At 46.8% G+C, this 21,822-nt stretch overlaps 1 protein-coding gene across 1 annotated transcript in view; it reads right to left on the minus strand.

Annotated features, from left to right (window-relative positions):
* Nucleotides 1-21,822, minus strand: part of LOC128088710 (ras GTPase-activating-like protein IQGAP1) — a 60,260-nt gene that overhangs the window by 24,793 nt on the left and 13,645 nt on the right. Inside the window, 8 exon segments of the mRNA XM_052699453.1 lie at nucleotides 2,415-2,566; nucleotides 3,575-3,723; nucleotides 3,726-3,779; nucleotides 5,020-5,089; nucleotides 5,200-5,271; nucleotides 5,386-5,469; nucleotides 5,971-6,141; nucleotides 6,478-6,620. Coding sequence (XP_052555413.1) covers nucleotides 2,415-2,566; nucleotides 3,575-3,723; nucleotides 3,726-3,779; nucleotides 5,020-5,089; nucleotides 5,200-5,271; nucleotides 5,386-5,469; nucleotides 5,971-6,141; nucleotides 6,478-6,620 — 895 coding nt within the window.

The raw sequence follows: 21,822 nt of genomic DNA on the forward strand, positions 1-21,822 counted from the left end.
GTGGGACCTTGACAGAACACAAAAAGGCTAATAGCTGATTTTAACTATTTGTGTTTTGTGACAGAAATACTGATTTGATCATGCTAGAACACTGAATGTACCTTTTGATTACATTTTTTTTTGGTTGCAATAGTGTTATGTTTTGTGTTGTTATGGGTGTGGGTGGTGGTTGGTATCAGTCCTTGGATCTGTTAAACTTCACAACTGGGTTCAGGGTTTTTTACAGGTCATCCTGGCTTACTGGCACTCCCTGCACAGTGATACCATTTCTTTTGACTCCTTCTTTCACCCCTTTTTACCAAACTGATTATGATTTGCATGTAACTCCTCCACAGTGTTTCCAAATTCCTGACAAACTGGGAAATGAATCAAGGGACCCATCTAATATCTGTTAGATGTGGTCACAAAAGAAATCTATCATAAAGCCTTTTGCACTGATGCTTTTCAGTGTCACACCAGTCCAGGAGTTCCATCCAAAACATGGTTGTTGGAAAGTGCCTAAGTTTTAAAAAGAGATGTGTGTGTTTCTGGGATTACCTCTCTTTGATGGTTGGTGTTGTGGGGGTATCCTGCACACACTGTCCTGTGAAAAGTTCTGTGGACTGTAACAATACTTGAACTTGCCAAACTAATATTTATATCTCTTAGCATTTGAATTGCTTTGGAAATGCTCAAGTGTAAAGTTCTCGAGACACTAAGTCATCTTAGAAAACATTACATGGCAAGTCCACATATTGTCAAATTAGACTAGATATGCTTTTAGTAAATTAACTGAAGTGTAATATTGTATGGCTATTCATAAACACCACAACCTCTACTGAAGAATTCCCATCTGGATCCTGGCTTACACTGGGAGTTCCTGGGTGGGGAAAGCAGCTGACACAAATACCTAAGTTTGTTTACCTATTTATTTTTTATTATTGGTTATTGTTAAATGTATGGTTGTCTCTTTTCACTTTCTACCTTTTATTCATCATGTAACATTCATGTCACCACTCCTGAGATATCACTGAGTGGTGTCTGTGGCAAATTGAATGATTCTAATTGTTGTCTAAAGATTGATGATAATGGTAAAGTTGTTAAACAAATTGCCCAGGGTATACGGAAGATAGCCCATGTTCCTGTCCAAACCTGGAAAAGCCTGGATGTTGATCTCTTTTCCTGGCTTCCAAGTGGCCCATGGGTCAAACGTATCCTATTTTATCTGCTGTGTGTTGTTGCAACTCTTACGTTTGTACCTTGTATGATTCCATGTTTTATTCAACTTATACAACGTGTTGTATCTTCCATGTATTTTGTAACTACTTCAACTGATGATGGACAAGTCCAACAGATCAGGGCAACATTTGTAACCAAGCCCAAGAAAACTACTGTAGCAATTGTGTAACGATTATCTTCCCCTTCTCCCCCTCCTTCTTCCCCCCCCTGCTTCTTTGCAGTCTTTTTATTTTCTCCCTTTTCTTTTCCTCACCACCGTGAAGGGTCACTTATGCTTCATTTCAAGCAATCTTTGAGCCACGGGGTGGTGTGAGAATCCTTCTTAGTTTTTTTTTTGGCTCAAAGCTTGCTTCCTGAGGTTTTTCTTGTGATAAGACTCTGAGTGACTTGTCAAGGAGGCAACTGATGGGTGCTAACTGTGTGACAATCAATATCACTTTGGGAACATTTGCAAGCCCCTTCCCCCAGAGCTGCTTGCTCTGTAGAAGAGCGGAAGAGAGTGCTCAGCAGTGTTCACTGGCGGAAGATCTGGCCTGTGGCCAAACCGCTCCAGCTAAGTATGGAAGGCTGGGGGATGATACCATTGTATCTTGCGAAGGCAAGATGCAAGTTGGTGCCTCCCTGCTTCCTCTTATCTGCTGGCAAGGCCAGAAAGATAAGAACAAAGGAGGTTCCTGCTGAGATCCCAGAGCCAGAAGCTGCCACCGCAAGGAGAACTGACTCAACCACCTTGGGTTTGATCTGTCACTCAAAGGAGAGCTGATTCGACCACTTTGGATCTGAGCTGTCACACCAAAAACAGCTGACTCACACTTTGAAGTATTGAAAAAGAGCCATCATCACCATGGTCGTTGTCGTCGTTGGCAACAGGACAACAATGTCTGACGACCCACCACTACTGAGGATCAAAGACAGAACTACGAACCTCGCTGGATCCATGGTGGTGACTATGTCCCTCTTGCTTCCTATAAAGACTCCTTGCTTCCTCTTTCCTATCTTTTCTATCGCCCCCCTTCCCTTCCCCCATTACCCTAATTCATAATAGTGTCCGTTCTCCCCTTCCTCATTTCCCCTGATTAAGATTTGTAATAAACTGGTTGGACCAACATTTGAACCGTTGCTTCTTAATCTCACACCGGGTATATAGATAATAAAAGAACCTCCTCTCCCTCCTATAAATTGGAGCGAGACAATACCTCAAGTAGAAAAGATGCTGATAGGCTTCCAGCTTTTCCCTCTCCTCTTTGCTCCAAGCTTGCAAACCTCCCTTTTGCTCGTTCAGCGTCATCACGTCACAGAGCTGTTCCTTGTTCTCCTTGCTAAGATTTTTGCTATGAGAAACAACATCCTGCAAAGAACACAGAGGGACAGATTCCACATTTAAATAACACGCAATATGGGAAAAAGCTGCACGATAGCACTTCCTTTTGGGTGGATAAGGCAGTCAAGGTACATCAGGAGATCATGAAGTGAAACATTATCTGTTGTAGCAGCGATTTCTGTCTTGTCCCCACATTCCAGAATTGGGTGAGAACCTACAAGGACTAATTGCTTTGAGCAGGGACTACTGTCACAGCTGGTAGCGTTCTGAAGATGCTTGAAAATGCCTTTCTTTCTCAACTGTGCTTGAAGCCCCAAGCCCTGTTTCCATTTTGCTGACTCCCTGCCTCCACTGCTCTGATAACTATGATACTTTTTGCTGCCAGCATCAGCCCAAGAGCTGGAGCCTCCTTTGGAACTGAACTTCACTGCTGCCATGGTTCAGATTTTACACAAGGTCAAGCCTAGCGCCACGCTATTCAGGACCAAAGGAAAAGGTGACTGTAACTTCAGCTTGAGTTAAAAAAAGGCACCGCTGTATCAGCAACGTTGTTCTTGTGTGCAATCAATCGTCAGCAAAGTGACAGAGGGGGCTTCCATCAGCCAACCAACACCAAGCAGTCTGAGCACATTTCCTGCTCCAAAATCACCTCCCCCTCTGATACAGCACACAAAACGTGAGAAGAAATTAAGGTGTGCAAGTCCATGACTCACGTAACCACAAGTGAAGAGACAAACAGTTCTCAGAGCCTTCAAGCATACCATCTATTGCTTTCCCTTGGTCCCCAGTGGGTTTTTTTCTGGTGCTTTGTTTTTAAAACACTTGAAGCCTTGATGTTTCTGCTGCAGTTCTCTTTCTAGGGATACATAGTAATAAGTGGAACAGTTAGGAACTTACTGGGAGGAAAACCTGTAACTCGGGGGGAAATACTTCCCACTGCATCTGAGTAAGTGAGATCCAGGCTCAGAAGGTCCTCATGCTAACTGCCATTGGCCTCAATTCACTCTGCTCGTCTCCCAGCACTGCATTTCCTACCTGCAGTGTCATTCTGTTCTTCACTAGCAGTCCAATCTTGAGGTCCATGAGATTGAGGTCATTTTCAAGCTGTTGATTAGATCGGATCAAGGTCACAGCTTCCTCACACAGTTTCATTAGCTCCAGCTCCTCCTGAAAATCTGGGTCCGATCGAGCAAGTGAACCAATTTCCCAACCACAGCCGTAGGTGGGTTTTCAGCATTAACTAAAAACAAGAGACAAAACAGCAGAGGACAGGAAACAAATTAATGCATGTGTTACCTCTGTGCAGACAGCATGTCAAGCAGCAGCCAGTCCAGGGTCAAATTAACACCAATGGGCTTGAATAACTCCTGACAGCATCCGGAACTTCTGGCATGGAATAAATCACGACAGAAGTCAACGCTATAGGATGAAGTCAGTATCAGCTTAGGGGAGTCCACCTTGCTGAACTTACCCCAAAGATCAGCGCTCCTATTTCCCAGCAGCAAAAGTACTACCGTGAACCAACTTTGCACAGAGTCACAGAATGTCAGGAATTGGAAGGGACCTCCAAAGATCACCTCGTCCAATCCCCCTGCTGGGGCAGGATCACCTAGATTAGGGCACACAGGAACATGTCCAGGTAGCTGCTGAATGTCTCCACAGGAGATCCCACAACCTCTTTGGGCAGCCCATCCCAGTGTTCTGTTACCCTTGCCGTGAAGAAGTTGTTCCTCTTATTTATGTGGGACCCCCTGTGCTCCAGCTTGCACACATTGCCCCTTGTCCTATCACTGGATGTCACTGAGAAGAGCTTGCCTTCATCCTCCTCACGCTCACTATTCACACATTTATAAACATCAACGAGGTCACCCCTCAGTCTCCTCCAAGCTAAAGAGACCCAGCTTTCTCAGCCTTTCCTCACAGGGAGATGCTCCACTCATCAGGGCAGAGGAGAGGGGAAAGAGCACCTCTCCACCTCCTATCCCTACTCTTCCTCATACACCCCACGATGCCCTCTTGGCCACGAGAGCACAGTGCTGGCTCATGCTCCTCCTACCGCCCACCAGGATCCCCTGATCCCTTTCTCCTACGCTGCTCTCCAACAGCTCAGCCCCCAACCTATACTGGTACTCAGGTTGCTCTTGCCCAGATGCAAGACTCCACACCTGCCCTTGTTCTTTCTCATTCCGTTTCTCCCCACCCAACTCTCCAGGTCTCGCTGGAAGGCAGCACAGCCTTTTGCTGTGTCAGCCACTCTGCCCAGTTTTGTGTCATCAGCAAACTTGCTGACAGCACATTCCACTCCCTCAGTCAGAGGGAATTCTTCCTTCAGACACCTACCTACCTACCTATCTACTCTTTGCACCACTTCACCCCAACTGATTTTCATAGCTCTCTTCCTGTTGCAGATCTCACTAACAGTATTTTTCTGCAAATAGAGATTCAAAGCATATTAGCTTTATTCTTTTGGCCACACTTACTGAGGGTTTTGTAGTCTTCTCCTGCTTTGTTTCCTCGGATAAAAGCTTGAGTTTTTATAACGTCATTTATCTAGAAGGAAAAAAAAACCCACTTAAGTGGAAAAGCCACTTAAACTTGTTAAGGGCAGAGTAAAAAAAAAAAAAAGTGTCAGATACTGAATTCATTTCACAATCTCTTACGTTGTCTCTGAAATATTGCAGGTGATCTCTGTAACGCCTTCTGCCTTGATACATCCTGGCCAGTGACTGAATCTACAGGAAAGAATCCCAAAGCAGGTCAGATAAAAGTCTTCTCCACAAATATTGCTACCAAAAATGTTGAAGAAAAAACAAAACAAAACAAAACAAAACCATAGCATTTGCTACCTTCACTTCTTGGTCCTTGTGTGCTCGTCAGTAATCCGAACGGATTTGATATGCCTTCCTCTGTTTATAGCCACGCCACTGGGACTGAAAACACACACAAGAAAAAAGGCGACTTTTCAAAGTGAAGAGCAGTAATTTACTATTCGATGCTTCTTTCTGCTGCTCAGTTTCCACTTCCCTTTGGCTGAATAAAATGTAACACAGACATGCTCATCTTACAAGACATGCCGTAAGAGATATGCAGTGCAATAGCCTTAACTATTTCTTCCACCACCAGCTGTCGTTGTGAGGGACTTAGCAGCACCCCCAACAAGGACAAAACACAGCTAGAGAACAAATGACTAAAACTAAACAACCAAAAGCACCATCCATTGCACAATTCTCAATGCCATCTTCAATTCTCCAAACCCACGGACTAATGGGAAGAGGGAGAGAAGTAATTTATACATAGTGATTCCCAGGGAGAAGATAATGAAGATAATTGTGCATGGCAACTGCTTGACTTGAACAAAACCAGTCAGTAAGCGTGCGTGTGGAGAGCAACTGACAAGTACAAGCTTCAAACAGAATTAGGGGATTTCATACCTGCATGCAAGTGATGGCTGGAACTTGCTTCTTCAAAAACCTCATTCTGGAGTTGAATTCCTGACAGACAAGACAGCCTCGACAACGTGCCTGAAGCTTCACCAGCAGGTTCTCTTTGGCCAGCCACAACTGCTCTCGCTCGTATGCTGCCGTGACTCCAGATACAGTGCTCTAGATTAGTGTTATGGTAGGAAGAAGAGCCAGGAAGAGAAAAGGGAGATGCAAAAATGACATGTTACACAGCGGCTTCTGTATTCTGCTCAAGAGAAACTTACAAGTTGCTTTTCGGTGAGCAGCAACACCACCGTCTTGTTCTGGTGATCAAGGTGTGCACATTCTCCACAATAGGACAAAGAGGTGCTGACGTGCAAAGTAGACAACAAACAGGGAAATAAGATACAAAGCTTGCTAACATCACTACTGAGGTGAAACATTACTTCTGAAAGTTGCAATAAGGCCTGAAATAGGGGCAACTTCAACTTCAGAGGAAAAGAGCACGTACTTTACCTGCATCTCCTCCCGTGACAGCTGTGTGTCATTCTGCACAAATTCTGTCGGCTCATCCCATCCTCCCTCTCTGGTCCTCACGTTATGATAATGATGACAGCCTCCTCTCACCCAGTGTTTCACCCGTTCACTGCCACTGCCTCCTGAAAGCAGAAATGCTGCTATGTTGAAAGCAAACACCTATCTATCTTCCTCACATACAAATGCTACAAGAAGGAAATGCATGGAGAGGGCCCTTCCTCCAAGCAATAGAAGGAACGCCGCAGATTCCAATGAACCACCGCAAGAACTACCTAAGCACAATGTATTCTACAAGTGGGGAATATTTCACTGCTACCTTTTTCATTTCCTTCCTACCTTTTTTTTCTTTCCGTTAACAAAGACTTCAGTTTACAAGGCAGCCTCAATTTCCTATAACATGAGATTCTAACAAGATACCCAGAACGCAAGACTGCTCCTCACATTGCTCCCCCTCTGCTTTCCATTCTACTGGCAATCATCTTGAATTTACTGCACTAGCAGGTAGCTATTGGGGTTCACCTGTGGCCACTTTTCTCCTTTCGACTTCTGCCAACTCTCGCTGGTATGTCTCTGCACACTCTGCAGCGACTCCGTACAGCCCCACATCTGGTGAGCACAAGGCACTCAGGGTAGGGCTGGTATCTCCGTGACCGACTGCTTCATTCACGGCCAGAATGCCTAAGGAAACTTCAACAACAGGAGAGGGCAGGTTACCTGCGCAGTCAGGAGCTCAGTGGCTCACAACAAACTTCAGAGAGCAAGGCACTGTGCCAGTGTACACAAATACCTTCCTGTATTTATGCATAAAAATACTGATTAAAAAAAGACAACTTGGTGTACAACAATCTTTTCAGTACAGTGTGCATCTGTGTATGGCACAGTGTCTGACAGCGCTTTTTTTTGTGCTCTTAGTCCTACCATGGTGCTGATTTATCAACATACTTCTCTACAACCTTTTCTCCATTCACTCAGCTGTACTCTGACAACAGCTGTAGTCCAGGCAGCTTCTTCTTGCAGAGCCCTGCTACAGCAGACAACTGACTCAAAAAGCACCTTTCCAGTGACTGCACCGTTCCTAGCAAGAATAGCAACCTGAACACAGAACAGGTTATCAACAAGAACAAGATGAGGAAAGAGCTAACCCAGGGCTACTCCAGAACTCTGTTGCAAACACAGTACAAAATCAACCACAGGTATCTCACCGAAGCAGTAAACACGAGATACAGTCATTTTCAGCACTGAGCAAATGTCTGTTCACACACACAGAGGTAGAAGGGTATCTGAACAATTATTCAGGCTCAAAGAAACAGACTTTAATCCTGCTTTTGACCAAATGTTCTTGGGCACAGTCCACCTGCCAACTGCACTGATTTGTGTTGTTATCTGCACTTAGTGCAAAAAAAAAAAAAAAAAAAAGAAAGTACTTTGAGAATTACTTCATAGAATTCAGGCAACAGTACAACACAAATGAAAGCTAAGATGCACCACAACTGTGCACATGAACATCCTCTATTGGGTTGACTACCCAACCACAGACAGACACAGTGATCTTGCTAATGTCAAACACTTGGACAGAGATTCAATAGGTATCTCTGCCTAGGATGTAACACAGTCACAAGCACAACTGAAATGACATATCCTTCCAAAAAGATTTAAAGAATTGAAGTTTAAAGGCTGTGACATTCATTGTGGAAAGAAAAAACTTCTACACCTACCTGAAGCAAACACTTGTATTTTAATTTCCTTTGCATGTGTACATTTCTTGCTTGAGCCAAGGCACAGCTGTTTCATCCTGAGTGTCCTAAAGAGAATATGATGAGGAAAGCATTCGCAGCATGAGGAAAAGAGCGTCACTGGTTGTGCAAAACAAAACCACCACCTCTGAGCAATTGCAGTTTCAAGGGATACAGGAAGCACTTCAGTATCTTTCTAATCAATTTCAACACAAGGCCATAATGGACATTTGTTACTAGCAGAAGCAACTACAGCATTACCAGGCCAAAACTCATCTCAGGACAAGGAACTCCCACCAAGAGTTCCAGCAGTGGTGTCACTCCAACAAACATCAAGGCATCCCAACGCCAAGCAATCTGCACTGCTCAGTCCTAAAGCTGTATCTGCCAATAGGACGTGCCTTTCCAAGGAGCCCAAAAAAGAAAATCACGGAACAATTTAAGATGGAAAGGGACCTCTGAGCTCAGCTGGTACAAACCCCTTGCTCCAGCAGGGACACCGAGAGCACATTATCCAGGACAGACCAGATCCAGATGGCTTCTGAACAACTCCAAAGAAAAGACTCCAGTCCCTCTCTGGTCGACCTCCGCTACTGCTCAGTTACCTCCACTGCAAAGTGCTGCCTGACGTTTAGATGGAACCTCTCGAACCCCAGTTTGTACTCAATGCCTCTTGTCCTTAACTGCATCCTCACTTCCAGCTTTCACATACACTGAAGAGATTCCCTCCAAGCCCTCTCATCTCTAGACTAAAGAGTCTCCTCCCCCTCAGCTTTCCTCTCTGGAGAGCTGTTCCAGTCCCTCAGGCACCTCAGTGGCCCTACGCTGGCCTATCTCCAGTACACTCATGCCTGCTGTCTGGGGGGGCAGGGCAGAACTGGACACAGTACACGAGCAGCCTCACCAGTGCCAAGTGCAAGGATCACCTCTCTGCTGAAGCCTTCCAGGCAGCACGAGCACACTGCCCACTCACAGCCACCTGGCTGTCTGCCTACCAGCACTCCTAGCACTTTTCCTGAAAAGCTTTGTTCTGCTGAGGTGGACACAAACAGAGACTAACAGGAGTCCTTTCCCAGTACCAGGCTGCAAGGAGTTGTCCAGGGAAACTTCATGAAGTGGAAATGCACATACAGGAGCAGCAACCAAAAACTGAGGGGGAACTAACACAACAGCAGGCTGCTCTTGTCCCGTCCACAAAGCTTTGCAGATTTCTGTACCAGCAAATCAAAAAGCACTGCATGTACTGGGGGTAAATACAAATGTACAACAGTAAAAGCATCTCTCAAGTCTCTCTATTAACAGACCATTTGCTGTGGAGTACTGATCACACCGTATCTTATGTTTTGGCTGAAGAAACTCATTAAATAATGTTACACGCAGAAACTGTCCAAGAGACAAGTGTTTAGCAAACCCCAAAATACACATAATGAACAATAGTCCAGCAGCTGCCAAGCACAGCTCCTCCACCCCCACTGTTGCTTCCTGGGGGTTACTATGGAAGGAGATCTGAAGAAGCAACGGCCATCCCTCCAACAACCCCTGATGTGCAAACAGGACACAGGAAACATTGACTTCTGACACGGATTAATAATCCCCCTGCACAAAGAGCCACTATATTCCAGCATGAAGAGTTCTGTGGCAGGACTGACAATTGACATTTCCTTACATACCCTCCACATTACCACTGCTTTGGATTGAAACCTACATCCCTTTAACAAGTCTTATCGGAATGTCCAAGGAGTCCCATGACTGCTTCAGCAATGTAGAAATTCCTGTTGGGAAGGGTGGCAGACTTAGAAGAACAAACTCTTGCACTGCCATCTCTACCAGCACAGTCATCAATCCCAGGACTGTCAAAGCCGTCTGATCTTTCCCGTGCATTTACTGTCACAGTCCCCCAGCAGGGACACGCGCTGTCACACACTGCAGGGTTAACACTTCTCTCACTGCTCATCACGTGAGAAATCGCATCATACGCCAGATCCCCTGCCTTGTGCTGAACTGCAATCCCTCTCAGTTCCAAGCTACACAAGTCACCAGCTAGTAAGCACGTTGACTCAGGACAGCAACTGTTCTACCCACAGTGCTGGTCTGTACCACGATCTCACCATCGCTGAAATTGCTGCCACGTTGCAGGGAGGAGCCCCACATTGAACATATGCCTCAGTGAGGTAATTTCACGTCAACTGAAGTCACCAATCCAGCCTGGCAGAAGCTTACGTGCACACCAAGAACAACTCCTTATTTCATTCTCACTCAGTAGGAGGAAATGCTTCAGCACAAAATGGGTTCCTGAGGAACAAGAACCCTTTCAGGGCCTCTGAGGAAGCTGCTCAGTGATCTTCATCACCAGCGCAGTTTTCGGACACTGCCATCGTGAAGGTTTACACTTAGTCAAAAAAAAACAAAGCAAACAAACATACTAAAAAACACCCATGTTGAACACAGTATCATCTCAGTCTCTATGCTAAAATCCCTGCTGGAATTAGAACAATGAGCTCCACAACTGAAAAGATAGTACAAAAAGAAATTAAACACGCGTAGGCAACTGAAAGGAAGCACATCTGCTACTTCTGTGTAAGCATAAGGAAATAAAATAGCATCCCACTCATCTGTTAAAAAAAAAAAATCAGTAGCATGTACACCACAGAATCACAGGGTTGGAAGGGACCTCAAGGATCACGAATCTCCAACCCCCTGCCCGAGGCAGGGCAACCAAACACCACCCATACAGTGTTTCATCTTCCTTCCTAAGCCAGTAAGGTGAGATCATTCTTCCTCTCTCCATTTTCACCTGTACATACAGACCAGTTACACAAAGAGGCAACTCCATCTAAGTCAGGAGAAGTCCTGGGCTACCACAACAGACAACCACCATGCACAAAATGCATAGCATCTGCAGCGTCACCTAGCGAGTGATAGGCATTCATACACATCTTGCTAGAAGCATATATTTTGTTTTCTGTTTTCCCCTCCTTCTGAACAAATTCATCACCTAACAAGTTTTTTTTCCTATTTCTCAAACCTCATTTTTGCTTGATGTAACTACACCTATGGATACATTTAACAAATAGCACTAAAAAATGGAGACTGAACGAGACTTGCATTTGGAAATTCACAGCTATTAGGATAAACACTGCCTTCTTATAAAAACAAATGACACTGAACACATCTCCTCATATCTCCAAAAAGAAGGTACGTCTGCCACTCTGGACGTACAATTAGCTAGAGCAATCCATCTCCAGCAGTTCATATCTTGAAGCCCATCTCTGTAGTTCACCAAGATTCACGTGTTATGCCTGCATCTCTCTTTCCTTCATACAGACAGATCCAAACTGGCCAGGTAACATCAGCTGATAGCATGCAGCGTTCACCCTTTCATTTCCAGATCTGTTTCCCAGCTTTTCTCCCAACGTCAGGAATGCCCTCAGTACACAGATGCAAAGGCTTCTTGAGAGGTACTTTTAACTACACCCACCTGTGCTTTCTCTCTCTTAGCCCGAAGCAGTGTGCCCTGATAATGCTGACCTACCTGTGGGGTTACACCCTCCAGTTTTGCTGCAGGAATCTGTATAAGGCTTGCAGAGCTTTTCTGGTGTCTCCTTCATCCAGCGCCTCGCTGATAAGCCCAACAGCCAAAACTCCTACAGAGAAAGGGATAGAAGAACAAATACAAGATCCAATCCTTATCCAATCCTTTACCATCATCACAAAACTGTGCTTTGGAAGAAAAGTGCTGTTAGTGCTAAACCAAATACCCGCTGAGAATAGCAACATCTTAATAGCAATCATTTTCTACTAGCAAAGAAAGCAAGACCACTTCTCCACCTTCAAGAAGCCACACACTTTTGGACACAGTAATAAATAAAGGAAAAAGGAGAAAAAAGATCCCTCGGGGAGACCACATGAATGGACACATGAATGAGTTCTTCAACACGTAGCTCAAATCCACTAGAAGGGAATTATCAAAACCTCAATGGCCAGGGCTAGTAAGTTACAAGCTTGCAAGAATCCTTCAGAATCAAGCTCTTCACACCAAGCTATAGCTTTGCACAGAACGCCATTCAGAAATACACTGCCTTCACTTCTGAAATACCAGCATTTATTGGATGCATGTACTAGGAGCTGTATTACAACAGATAACAGTGGGTGCTGCCAGGGACAGCGAGGACTACAGCTCAACTAACTGAAAACAGACATAAATAGATAGCTTGCAGTTAGCTAAATGTGAACAAAGCCTGAGTCACACATGCCAAACCTACAGCAAATCACAAAGTCATCTGGCTTGGAATGGACACCCAGAGATCGTGTGATGCAACGTATATTGAATATTCAATTATTGCTTGCTGAAAGAAGCAGCAGTTCAAATCACAGTTGGAGAGTTTACAACAAAGATCTTTCAGAAGAAAGCGAGGAGCTCAGAGTGGATACAACTTGGGTTAAAACACCCAAAGACTGCAGCTTTTTCTTCTGCACGCAGTAGGAGAATCACAGTGTGGAACGTTTTATGGCAGGCACTGCATTTGGACAGAGCAAAGATTAAGGAACAATACACGCTAGGGACACCACAGGAACCAGGATTGCTAAGAAGACCGTACGACTGCTGTAAAAAAGCACCATGTCAAGGACCATTTAACTAACTATGCTTTCTTTAATGACAAGGTCACCTCTGTATTTCACCTAGAAAAGCCCGTTGAGGGCTTTTTGGATTTCAGTCAACTTTTCAGCACCGTTTCTCACAGAATCCTGGACAAAACATCCAACATACGACTAGACAACAATACAATGCAGTGGGTGAATGAGTGGCTGAAGGGTCAGGCCCAAAAAGCCACAGTAAACGAGGTCACATCGCTCTGGCAGTCAGTCACTCCGGGGGTTCCCCAGGGCTCTATTTTAGGGCCAGCTTTCTTGAATGCTTTCATAAAGACTTGGATGTAGGACTAGAAGGTGTTACGAGCAAGCTGACTGACAACACTAAACTGCGAGGAACTGCTGAGTCTGTGGAGGGTGAAGAGGCCTTGCATAGAGATCCTGAGAAATTAGAGAGCTGAGCAATCACCAACTGCAAGAAATTGAGTACGAGCAAGTGACAGATTCTGCACCTGGGAAAGGGCAACCCTGGCTATACACACAGACTAAGGGGGGAGATGCTGGAGAGCAGCCACGATGAAAGAGATTGGAGGGTCCTGGTTGACAGTAAGTTGAATACGAGTCAACAGTGCTCCCACGTAGCCAGGAGGGCCAACGGTATTCTGCAGTGCATCAAGCACAGCACTACTAGCAGGTCAAGAGAAGGGGACTGTCCCACCCTACTCTGCATTGTTGTGGCCTCATCCTGAGTACGGTGTACAGTTTGGGTCACCCCAGTAGGAAAAGGACATAAAACTATTAGAAAGTGTCCAAAGGATGGCTACAAAGATGGCGTAGGGTCCAGAGGGGAACACATACGAAGAGCAGCTGAAGTCCTCAGTCCAGAGAAGAGACTGAGCAGAGACTTCGTGGTGCTCTACAGCTTCCCGACCAGGGGGAGCAGAGGGGCAGGCACTGATCGCTCCCTGGCCAACAACAACAGAAGCCAAGGGAACAGCCTGGAGATGTGACAGGGGAGATCTGAGTTGGATTTCTGTTTCCAGTGGTCCCGCACTGGAACTGCCTCCCCCAGGGCAGCGGTCACAGCAATGAGCTTGCCAGAGCTCAAGAAGCATTTGGACAATGCTCTCAGACAGACGGTCTGATTTTTAGGCGGTCCAGAGCCGAGCCAGGACTTGGACTCCATGATCCTCGTGAGTCCCTCCCAACTTGGGATGCCCCGTGATTCCACAAAACTTGTTACCTACACCAGTGCACAGAGGCCTACTTCAAGAACAGTATGAAGATCTACAGAAAGCCTTCCTTTCACACGTTATTCAAAGTTACAGCTGGTAGTGGACCAAGACTACCATGAGAATTCTTTCTGTCCTGCACTCTGTTTTTTAAACGCACACCATTCCACTTTTTCTGTGAAGCGGGGCCATTGAATTGTTTTCTAACCGTGGATTTCAAGAATGCGGTGAAACGTATTCATGTCATTCTGAATTGTCCTTATTCTTCCACATCAATTGTCATCACCTCTAAATGATGTCTAGCAAAAATCAGCTCTGTGTACATTTTACATATTCACATACCTACTTCTGTTCTCAGTCGTATGCCATCAAACTGGCTTCCCATATACACTTCTATTTATCTCTCACACTAAGAGAGATTGCAGGCAGGACTCCACTGTTTTTACACAGAAGCATACAGTAAGAAAGCAAACAACAACTCAGTATTGTCCAATTTATGCTTTTTCTCTATTTCTTTCTTGACAGAAAACTTGAAATTCAAAATTGGAAACGTGTCCAAGTAGTAGCAATGAGCTGCAGAGAACACTTAACAAAATCCACTCCAAATGTCAGGCCATTCTTCCTCTTCCCTCATTCGGTAGTGCTAGATTTTTTCTGTTCTTACTGTTCTCTACTCTACTGTATTAGTGATTTCACAGCCTAACACACACAAATACCTAATGGTAGGCCTTCTATTAAAACATCTAACATTAACTATTGCTTGCTTCCATGACTGCTAGCGCGCCAGATCTTTCATCTGAAGTTTCCACATCACCAATAACTAGATGAAATGTGTTTCAGTTGAACTGTTGGGCAGTTCGTGTAGAGAATCACAGATCCACCAAAATCACAGGGGTTGGAAGGCACCTCTGGAGATCATGTAGACCAAACCCCGCACTATAAGCAGGCTCACTAACGTAGGTTGCACAGGAAAGCACCCAGGTGTGTTCGGAGTATCTTTGCACAGTGATGTCTAGGCCGTAACAGCATGTTTTGTCTCAGCACCACTTGCATTTCCCTCTCAGTATTATCTTAGCCCAGAGAATGCCTTCCTTTTTTCTGTCCTTCATCTGACAACTCCCCGTCACCTGGGCAGACTACGGTACAGACTGCTTGCTTCCTCCTACAGTGTGCACATACACAGTATGCACACCTTTAGGCATGCTGCTCTCCCCATGAGTGCTGGGGGAAAGTAGGAAAAGAAAGACCTTGCTTACAAAAACACACACACTACGGTTGACACTACTCCATCTCATGAAGAACAAAGGAAAACACACATAGCAACTTTTGACTCAGGAAAGGGCACAGAGGACAAGCAGTCATTATCCTTGATTAATTAGCCAACAGGGGCAGAAAAAGACTACTCCGTGAAACAACAATATGTTACAGCTCCTCATTAGAAAGCATTCTTGACTTTGAAACCAAGTTTCAGGACAGTAGAAGGGTACATGTGGCTATGGCTTCAGGACTTCCTCAGACACTAGATAAGAAGTATCCATGCACAGGGGCACACAAGAAACTGAACATAGTTGCACTGGAACAGGTTGCCCAAGGAGGCTGTGGATGCCCCATCCCTGGAGGCACTCGAGGCCACGCTGGATGTGGCTCTGGGCAGCTTGGTCCGGTGGCTGGCAACCTGCACACAGCAGGGGGGCTGAAACTAGACGATCACTACGGTCCTGTTCAACCCAGGCCATTCTATGATTCTATGAAACACTAACAGGTGAAAGAATTCAAAAGGTTCCTACCAAAACTATGCCATAAGACGTCAACTGATGTCATTATAAAATTCTCTGCCTTTTATGGTTGATGGTTTGGGTTCTCTGTTGTCTCTATGGTTTCAGGGGTTACAGGAGTGTTACAAGAAACGAGGAGCTGGACTACATGAACTTCCAGGCTTCTGCTGTGATGCCTCACAAATACAAGGCTGCAAAACTAGTGCTTTGGTGCACGCATGCACATGGCGTGCACTTGTTTGGCTCACGTGATCAGAGGAACTGAAGCCACACAGGAAGCCCGTGTCTATTTGGAGATCCAGGAAGCAAGGCAGTCAAGATTCCAGGCTCTGACATCACGTTTAAGCCTCTCTAGGTGATAGCCTTTTCAGGGCAACTCAGCTCCACAAGAAGCAGTGGCAAAAGGCAACTATCTCAGGCTATATGAATCCAGCAACAAGATTGTTCATTGGCATGCACCTACTTTTAGCACACCTTATGATCTAGGATCAGTCTAGCACTAATCAAGCAAAACTTACTTTCATGTTCTTCATGCACAGCTAAGTGCACACCATCCACACGGGACTGGATATCATTCCACATGATAAACTCATTTTCTTCTGCACGCATCTGAGCCTTCAGCTTCATCACATCATCCACACATCTGTCTAAGAACAAAAATCAAAACCAGCAAGTATCACGTCATGAAAAACTGGCCAGGGAACACACAAGACAGCAATGAGAACTAAACACAAAATGGAAGAAGTAACACAAGGGTTAAAACTGACATACACGAAAGAAAGAAGGAATAGGAAAAAGACAAAAGACCGTGAGCAAGGTGGTCAGCTCCAGTGCAAAGCAATCAAGAAAAGCACTGAAACACCACATGACACTTTCAGACAAAAAACACAGGGCAGGAGCTGGCCTGGTGCAATTGAGAACCTCGAAGGGCCACAACATAGCTTTGTTGTGAAACCTTGATAAAGGTCTGAGAGACGGCACTCAGAGCAGATTAGTAAGAAACGGGGAAGGCAAAGACAAGGTGCAAGAACCGAGAGAGAATAAATTAATATTGGAGTAAGCAGGGAAAGAACCTGAAGTGTAAGGGGAAGAAAAGAAAACCGAACCTCTTGGGAATGTAAGCAATATCAAAGACGGACAGGAACCTTCAAAACACTCACCTCTGACAGTTCTCATCCTCAGTGTTTGTCAGCCCTGGGACAGCATTGCTCAGTTGTCTCCATACTGCACTCACATCCCCTGAACCCAAAGCCCTGATCATCACAGCCACAGAAGAGAGCATCTCTACAGCAACAGATAATTCTGCATGGCTGAGGTTACCCTGCATACAAAGGGGAATACAGATCAATTACACTTGCTCTGCAAAACTACTGCTAGAGCACCAAGAGATTCAAACAGAATCTCACAGTGCCGAGTAGCTCAAGACTTCAAGATGAAGCATCCCGTCAGAACAGACTAAGCATCAAGGCAGTTCTACCAACACTCAAGACAGGCACGTTTAGTGAAACAGACAAGGCAGATTTGGTGATCCATATCAATTCACAGACATCAGAAGGCATTACTGACATCATGGCTTTGTTGCTGCAAGGCGGCCAGCTCCTTGGGATAAAGATCGGCAGCAAATGCATAAACCTCTGCTAGCTGGGCCTCTGGCTTCATCATTTCTGCCACAGTCTTCTCTGCATCACCCATTCTAATTGCTGCATTAGTTCTGCTCGCTGCTGCCAGCCCCAGCAGTTTGAAGAAGCAGCACATCAAAGAGGCAGCATGACAACAACGGCGGCAGACAGTTGGGCTCCCAGTCATGCAAGCACTTGTACTGCATTCAATAGTAAGAACCTAACCTAAAAAAAACAACTTCATTCCCTTATAGGTTTTCCAATCAGTTATTTACCCAACTAGTCCTGCATTACTGTAAACAACCAGACTACATAAGGCCCTCTTTAAAGTAAGACTCATTTGTAAACCAGTTTACCTGTTGTCTGATTATCAGAGGACTGTCTCACCAACTTCTGCCAAGAAGAAGCCTCAAAACTGTCCATGTTTTCCATCGGTAGTTCATCACAGCTTTTCCTTCCAGTATCTATGACTGGTCGGGGCAGTACCAGGCATTCTACAGTGTTCTCTACACCCTACAGTGCTTGCACTTGAACACAGCACCAATGGGAAAATAAACATCAAGCAGCACGGAGAACCAGGAAGGCACTTGGAAGGCAACCTCCTAGTTCCTACACCTGCACCATCTCCCTCTTGTCATTTCAACCACCTGTAACCAGATCCCTATCAGCTTTCTTTTCATGTGTTCTAAATCGAACTAATTGCTATTGTACAGCCAGAATTAAACACTGAAAGCTTCTGGAACTTTCTCCACAAGAGAGTTTTGCATGGTGTCAGAAGCACCTGAGTAAAAAAAATCCAGCCACTGTGATCTACGTTTTATTTGCTATCTGATACCTAGAAACAGCCATGACAAAACAAGCTGAAAGTTCCATAGCTCAAATCAAGTAAGCCTTATGTCAGTAGTCAACAGGTCAGCTAGTTTTAACACCTCACGGAGCAACCCAGATTTCTGTCACAGTCCATGGAACAAAATTTAACACAAACTGCCTAGGAAAAGAATTATTGAAGGCAGACACAAGTCCCATGCTGCTCCGCATTTCATCTCATCTGCTGTTATCTCAAGCAGTATTTTGAAGAGCTCGACAGAAGACAGAGCCAGCTGTCAGGATTCTTTTCCATGTTCCCGTAGCCTAAAACTACTTGAAGAACATCCACGACAGTCTGACATAGCCCTGCTATAACCTCATGTGAACACAAACACTGCGCTTTCCCATCCTGCTGATCACACCCCACAGCAACAACAACATCAGCTCATTCAGTGCAAATAGCTGCGGGCCCCAGGCCTGGATGCAGCGCTGCACATGAGGCCTCAAAGGAGCTGAGTCGATGGGGACAATCACCTCCCTCTCCCTGCTGGTCACCCCTTTTGCAATGCAGCCCAGAACAGAGGCTTCATTTTTTATACAAATCCACATACCCACGCCTACAGTCCCCCCACAATGCACTACAGCTTCATATTCCTTCCTCCCTACAGCTCCCAACAGCCCCCAATAGTCCCCTATGACCCTATGGCCCACCACAGCCCCCTATCTCCCTATACACCACCCTTAGAGCCCCGTATCTGACTCTCACCCCCAACAGCTCCCCATAACCCCTACATCCCCTCACAGGCGCCTACAGCCTCACATCTCGCTATATCCCTCCCCCCCCCCCCCCCCCCCCCCCCCCCCCCCCGCCACCCGTCGCCTCCCCGCAGCTTCCTAGAGCCCCCACAGCCCCTCTCCCCGCCCCGGCACCGCTCTCCCGCTCACCTCCGGCACAGCTGTCCTCAGCACTCGCTCCCGAGCTGCCGCGGCTTCTCTCTCGGTGCCGCCCGGACAGCTCCGGCTGCCGCCGCGGTCTCCTACGGGGCGGCACAGGCGGCTGCAGCGGCGCTCTGCGACGAGAGCCGCGCCTCCAACAGCCGGCCCCCAACGTTCGCTCCCGCGCACGGCGCCTCAGCCAATGGCAGCCGGCGGCGCTGCCGCGGACCGACGAGAGCCCGGGGGTGGAGCGGCGCTGCCGCGGACCAATGACAGACCGGGGGGCGGGGCGGCTGCTGGTCAGGGTGAGCTCCTCGTGCCTCAGCGCGGTGCTGGCAGATGTGGAGATGATCTGCATGGCCAGCTTGTAAGTGGGAGCCAGGAGCCAACGCAGCTGCAGGAGCAAGGTGCTAGGGAGCAGCCAAGGTGTCAAAACGCATCCAAAAGCCCTGGAAAGCATCACAAAGCCACAGCCAGGAAGCTTGCGTGATATGGTTTAGTGCTAGTGGTGGCAATGGTGATGAGGAGACGGTTGGACTGGATGATCTTAGAGGTCGTTTCCAACCTTGTGTGATTCTTGATTCTTGGGATTATCATTAGCCATATCCAGAATGCTAGAGATTGTCAGCTGCCACACCAAATCGTAGGCAGAGCTCTCGCTGCAGACAAAGCAGGAACAAACGAGAAGCTCTGCTGCACGCACTCCACAGCCATCACGTTGCAAGCTGAGGTGCCTTACTGTGTGTTGCATTCATCCCAGTCTCCTTGAATGAAGACTCCACAGGCACTCAAGGTGTTGAGTGAGTATAAGTGTGCTTTTATTAGTAAAGGAAAAGACAGGAGGGCGTGAGAGGTCCAGGTAAAGATGGAAATCGTCCTCTCTTGGGTGGAAAGCTCATGGACAGAGTGGCTCAGCGCTGTCAGTGTTGACGTCCGGTGCCTGGGACTGTAGGCCTGATTCTAAGCCCCCCTCCAAAAGGCTCTGCTGCTCCTCGCTGATGCTGACCTTCTCCTCAAAGGCGGTGCTGCTGTCGGAGCACTCGGGCTCTGCTTGGGCTGGGCTGCACTGCAGAGGCACCGGGTCACAGTCCAGGCTGATGCCTGTGGTGTCTGGCAGGCTCAGGTCAGCATCTTCAGCACAGCCGGGAGAAATGAGGGCTTCAACTTGGATGAGCTCCTCGTGTCCATCACTGTTGTTATGCGGCAGGCTGTCAGCTGAACCGCAGCCATTTGTGCTTCCCAAGAGCTCTCCATTGGTGGAAGCACACAGCCCAGCATTGCTACTTGTTCTGGCACATCTGGGTTGACAAGAGCTCGAATCACCTATAAAAGAATGAACAGGGGTTGGTGTCCAACTCTCACAAGCTGAATTACAAACGTGGTTCTTGATCAGGGGAGATCTGAAGGTGCTAGGTATGGGCTGGATAGCTAGAAGGAGATACAAGCCCACTGCCAGCAAGAATTCTACGTTGCTGAGAAGCAGGGTGTTGAAAGCTGGATTTGCACCCTTACCTGCCAGCACTACAACGTCTGTCTCTGAGGGCTCCCTGGGATGGTGCTGCCGTTGGTCTTTGGCCACAGAGGATGGTTTCCCCAGGCTGAAGCAGGAACAGCAACAGCCAGATGGTGATTCCTTCATCCTGCTGGGTGCACTTGGTCTGGAGAGAGGAAACAGGGAATGGTGTGAGTTGTGCGTGGAACTCCAAAAGCATCTCTGACTCTGACACTGACAGCTCATCGGCCCCATCTCACTGCCATGTCTAGTTTCTCGTGCCAGCAGGTCTGACAAACAGCTCTGCTTCGAGGAGAATCGGAATTGGATTCAGGCACGTGGCCCTGAAGTCCAGAAAACCCCAACGTTTCCAGGTACAGCCAGCACAGGCCAGGACAGACGTCAGCGTGGCTTCATGCAGCTCGTGACTGCCTGCCCAGCAAGGAGGGAATGCCAGCCTTGTGTGGCTAAACTCAGCCCGGCGGGCAACTGAATGTGAGTTCTGTCTCACAGTGCAAAGGGAGTGGAGATTCACTGCAACACTTCAGGCACCATCAGTTTAACTGAGTTTCAGCAAGCTTTGGCTCTAGAAATAATGGGGGGGGAAAACAACACAAAAAGAAACCACAAAAACCCACCCAAACAATGATGAGAAGGTACTGGAAAAGGAAGTCCTCTTTACCTTTCAGATGGAAAGTCGATGATGGTGTGGAATTTGCCCCGTACAGCTTTGGGGCCTTCTTCCACCTCTATGTCACTGCTCTCTGTCACAACGACAGGAGAGCTGCTGTGGCCTCGCCTCCGTGCCTGCGCCTCCTCCAGGCTGAGCAGCTCTGTGGCAGGGTAAGAGGTCCGCACAGACTGGGGCCCTGAGAGAGAACTGTGCCCTGGAAGGGAAAACCACAGGTGAGAGCCAGGATCAGAAAGCGGCAGCACAGCCATCGCAGGTCCGGGAGCTGCTGTGTTTCTCTCAGATTTGCTTATCCGAGCCGCTGCAAGAAGAGCAGCTCAAAACAACCATGTGCTCAGAGGTGTGTCTATGGCAAAGGATGCAGTCATAATTAGGAGCAGCTCCCTGTATCGAAACAGGCAAACACAATCCCTAGAAAATGGGGGCAGGGAACTGAGAAAGCTTCGCTG

Source organism: Tympanuchus pallidicinctus, unplaced genomic scaffold (assembly GCF_026119805.1).
Source record: "Tympanuchus pallidicinctus isolate F22 unplaced genomic scaffold, pur_lepc_1.0 scaffold36, whole genome shotgun sequence".
NCBI lineage: Eukaryota > Metazoa > Chordata > Aves > Galliformes > Phasianidae > Tympanuchus > Tympanuchus pallidicinctus.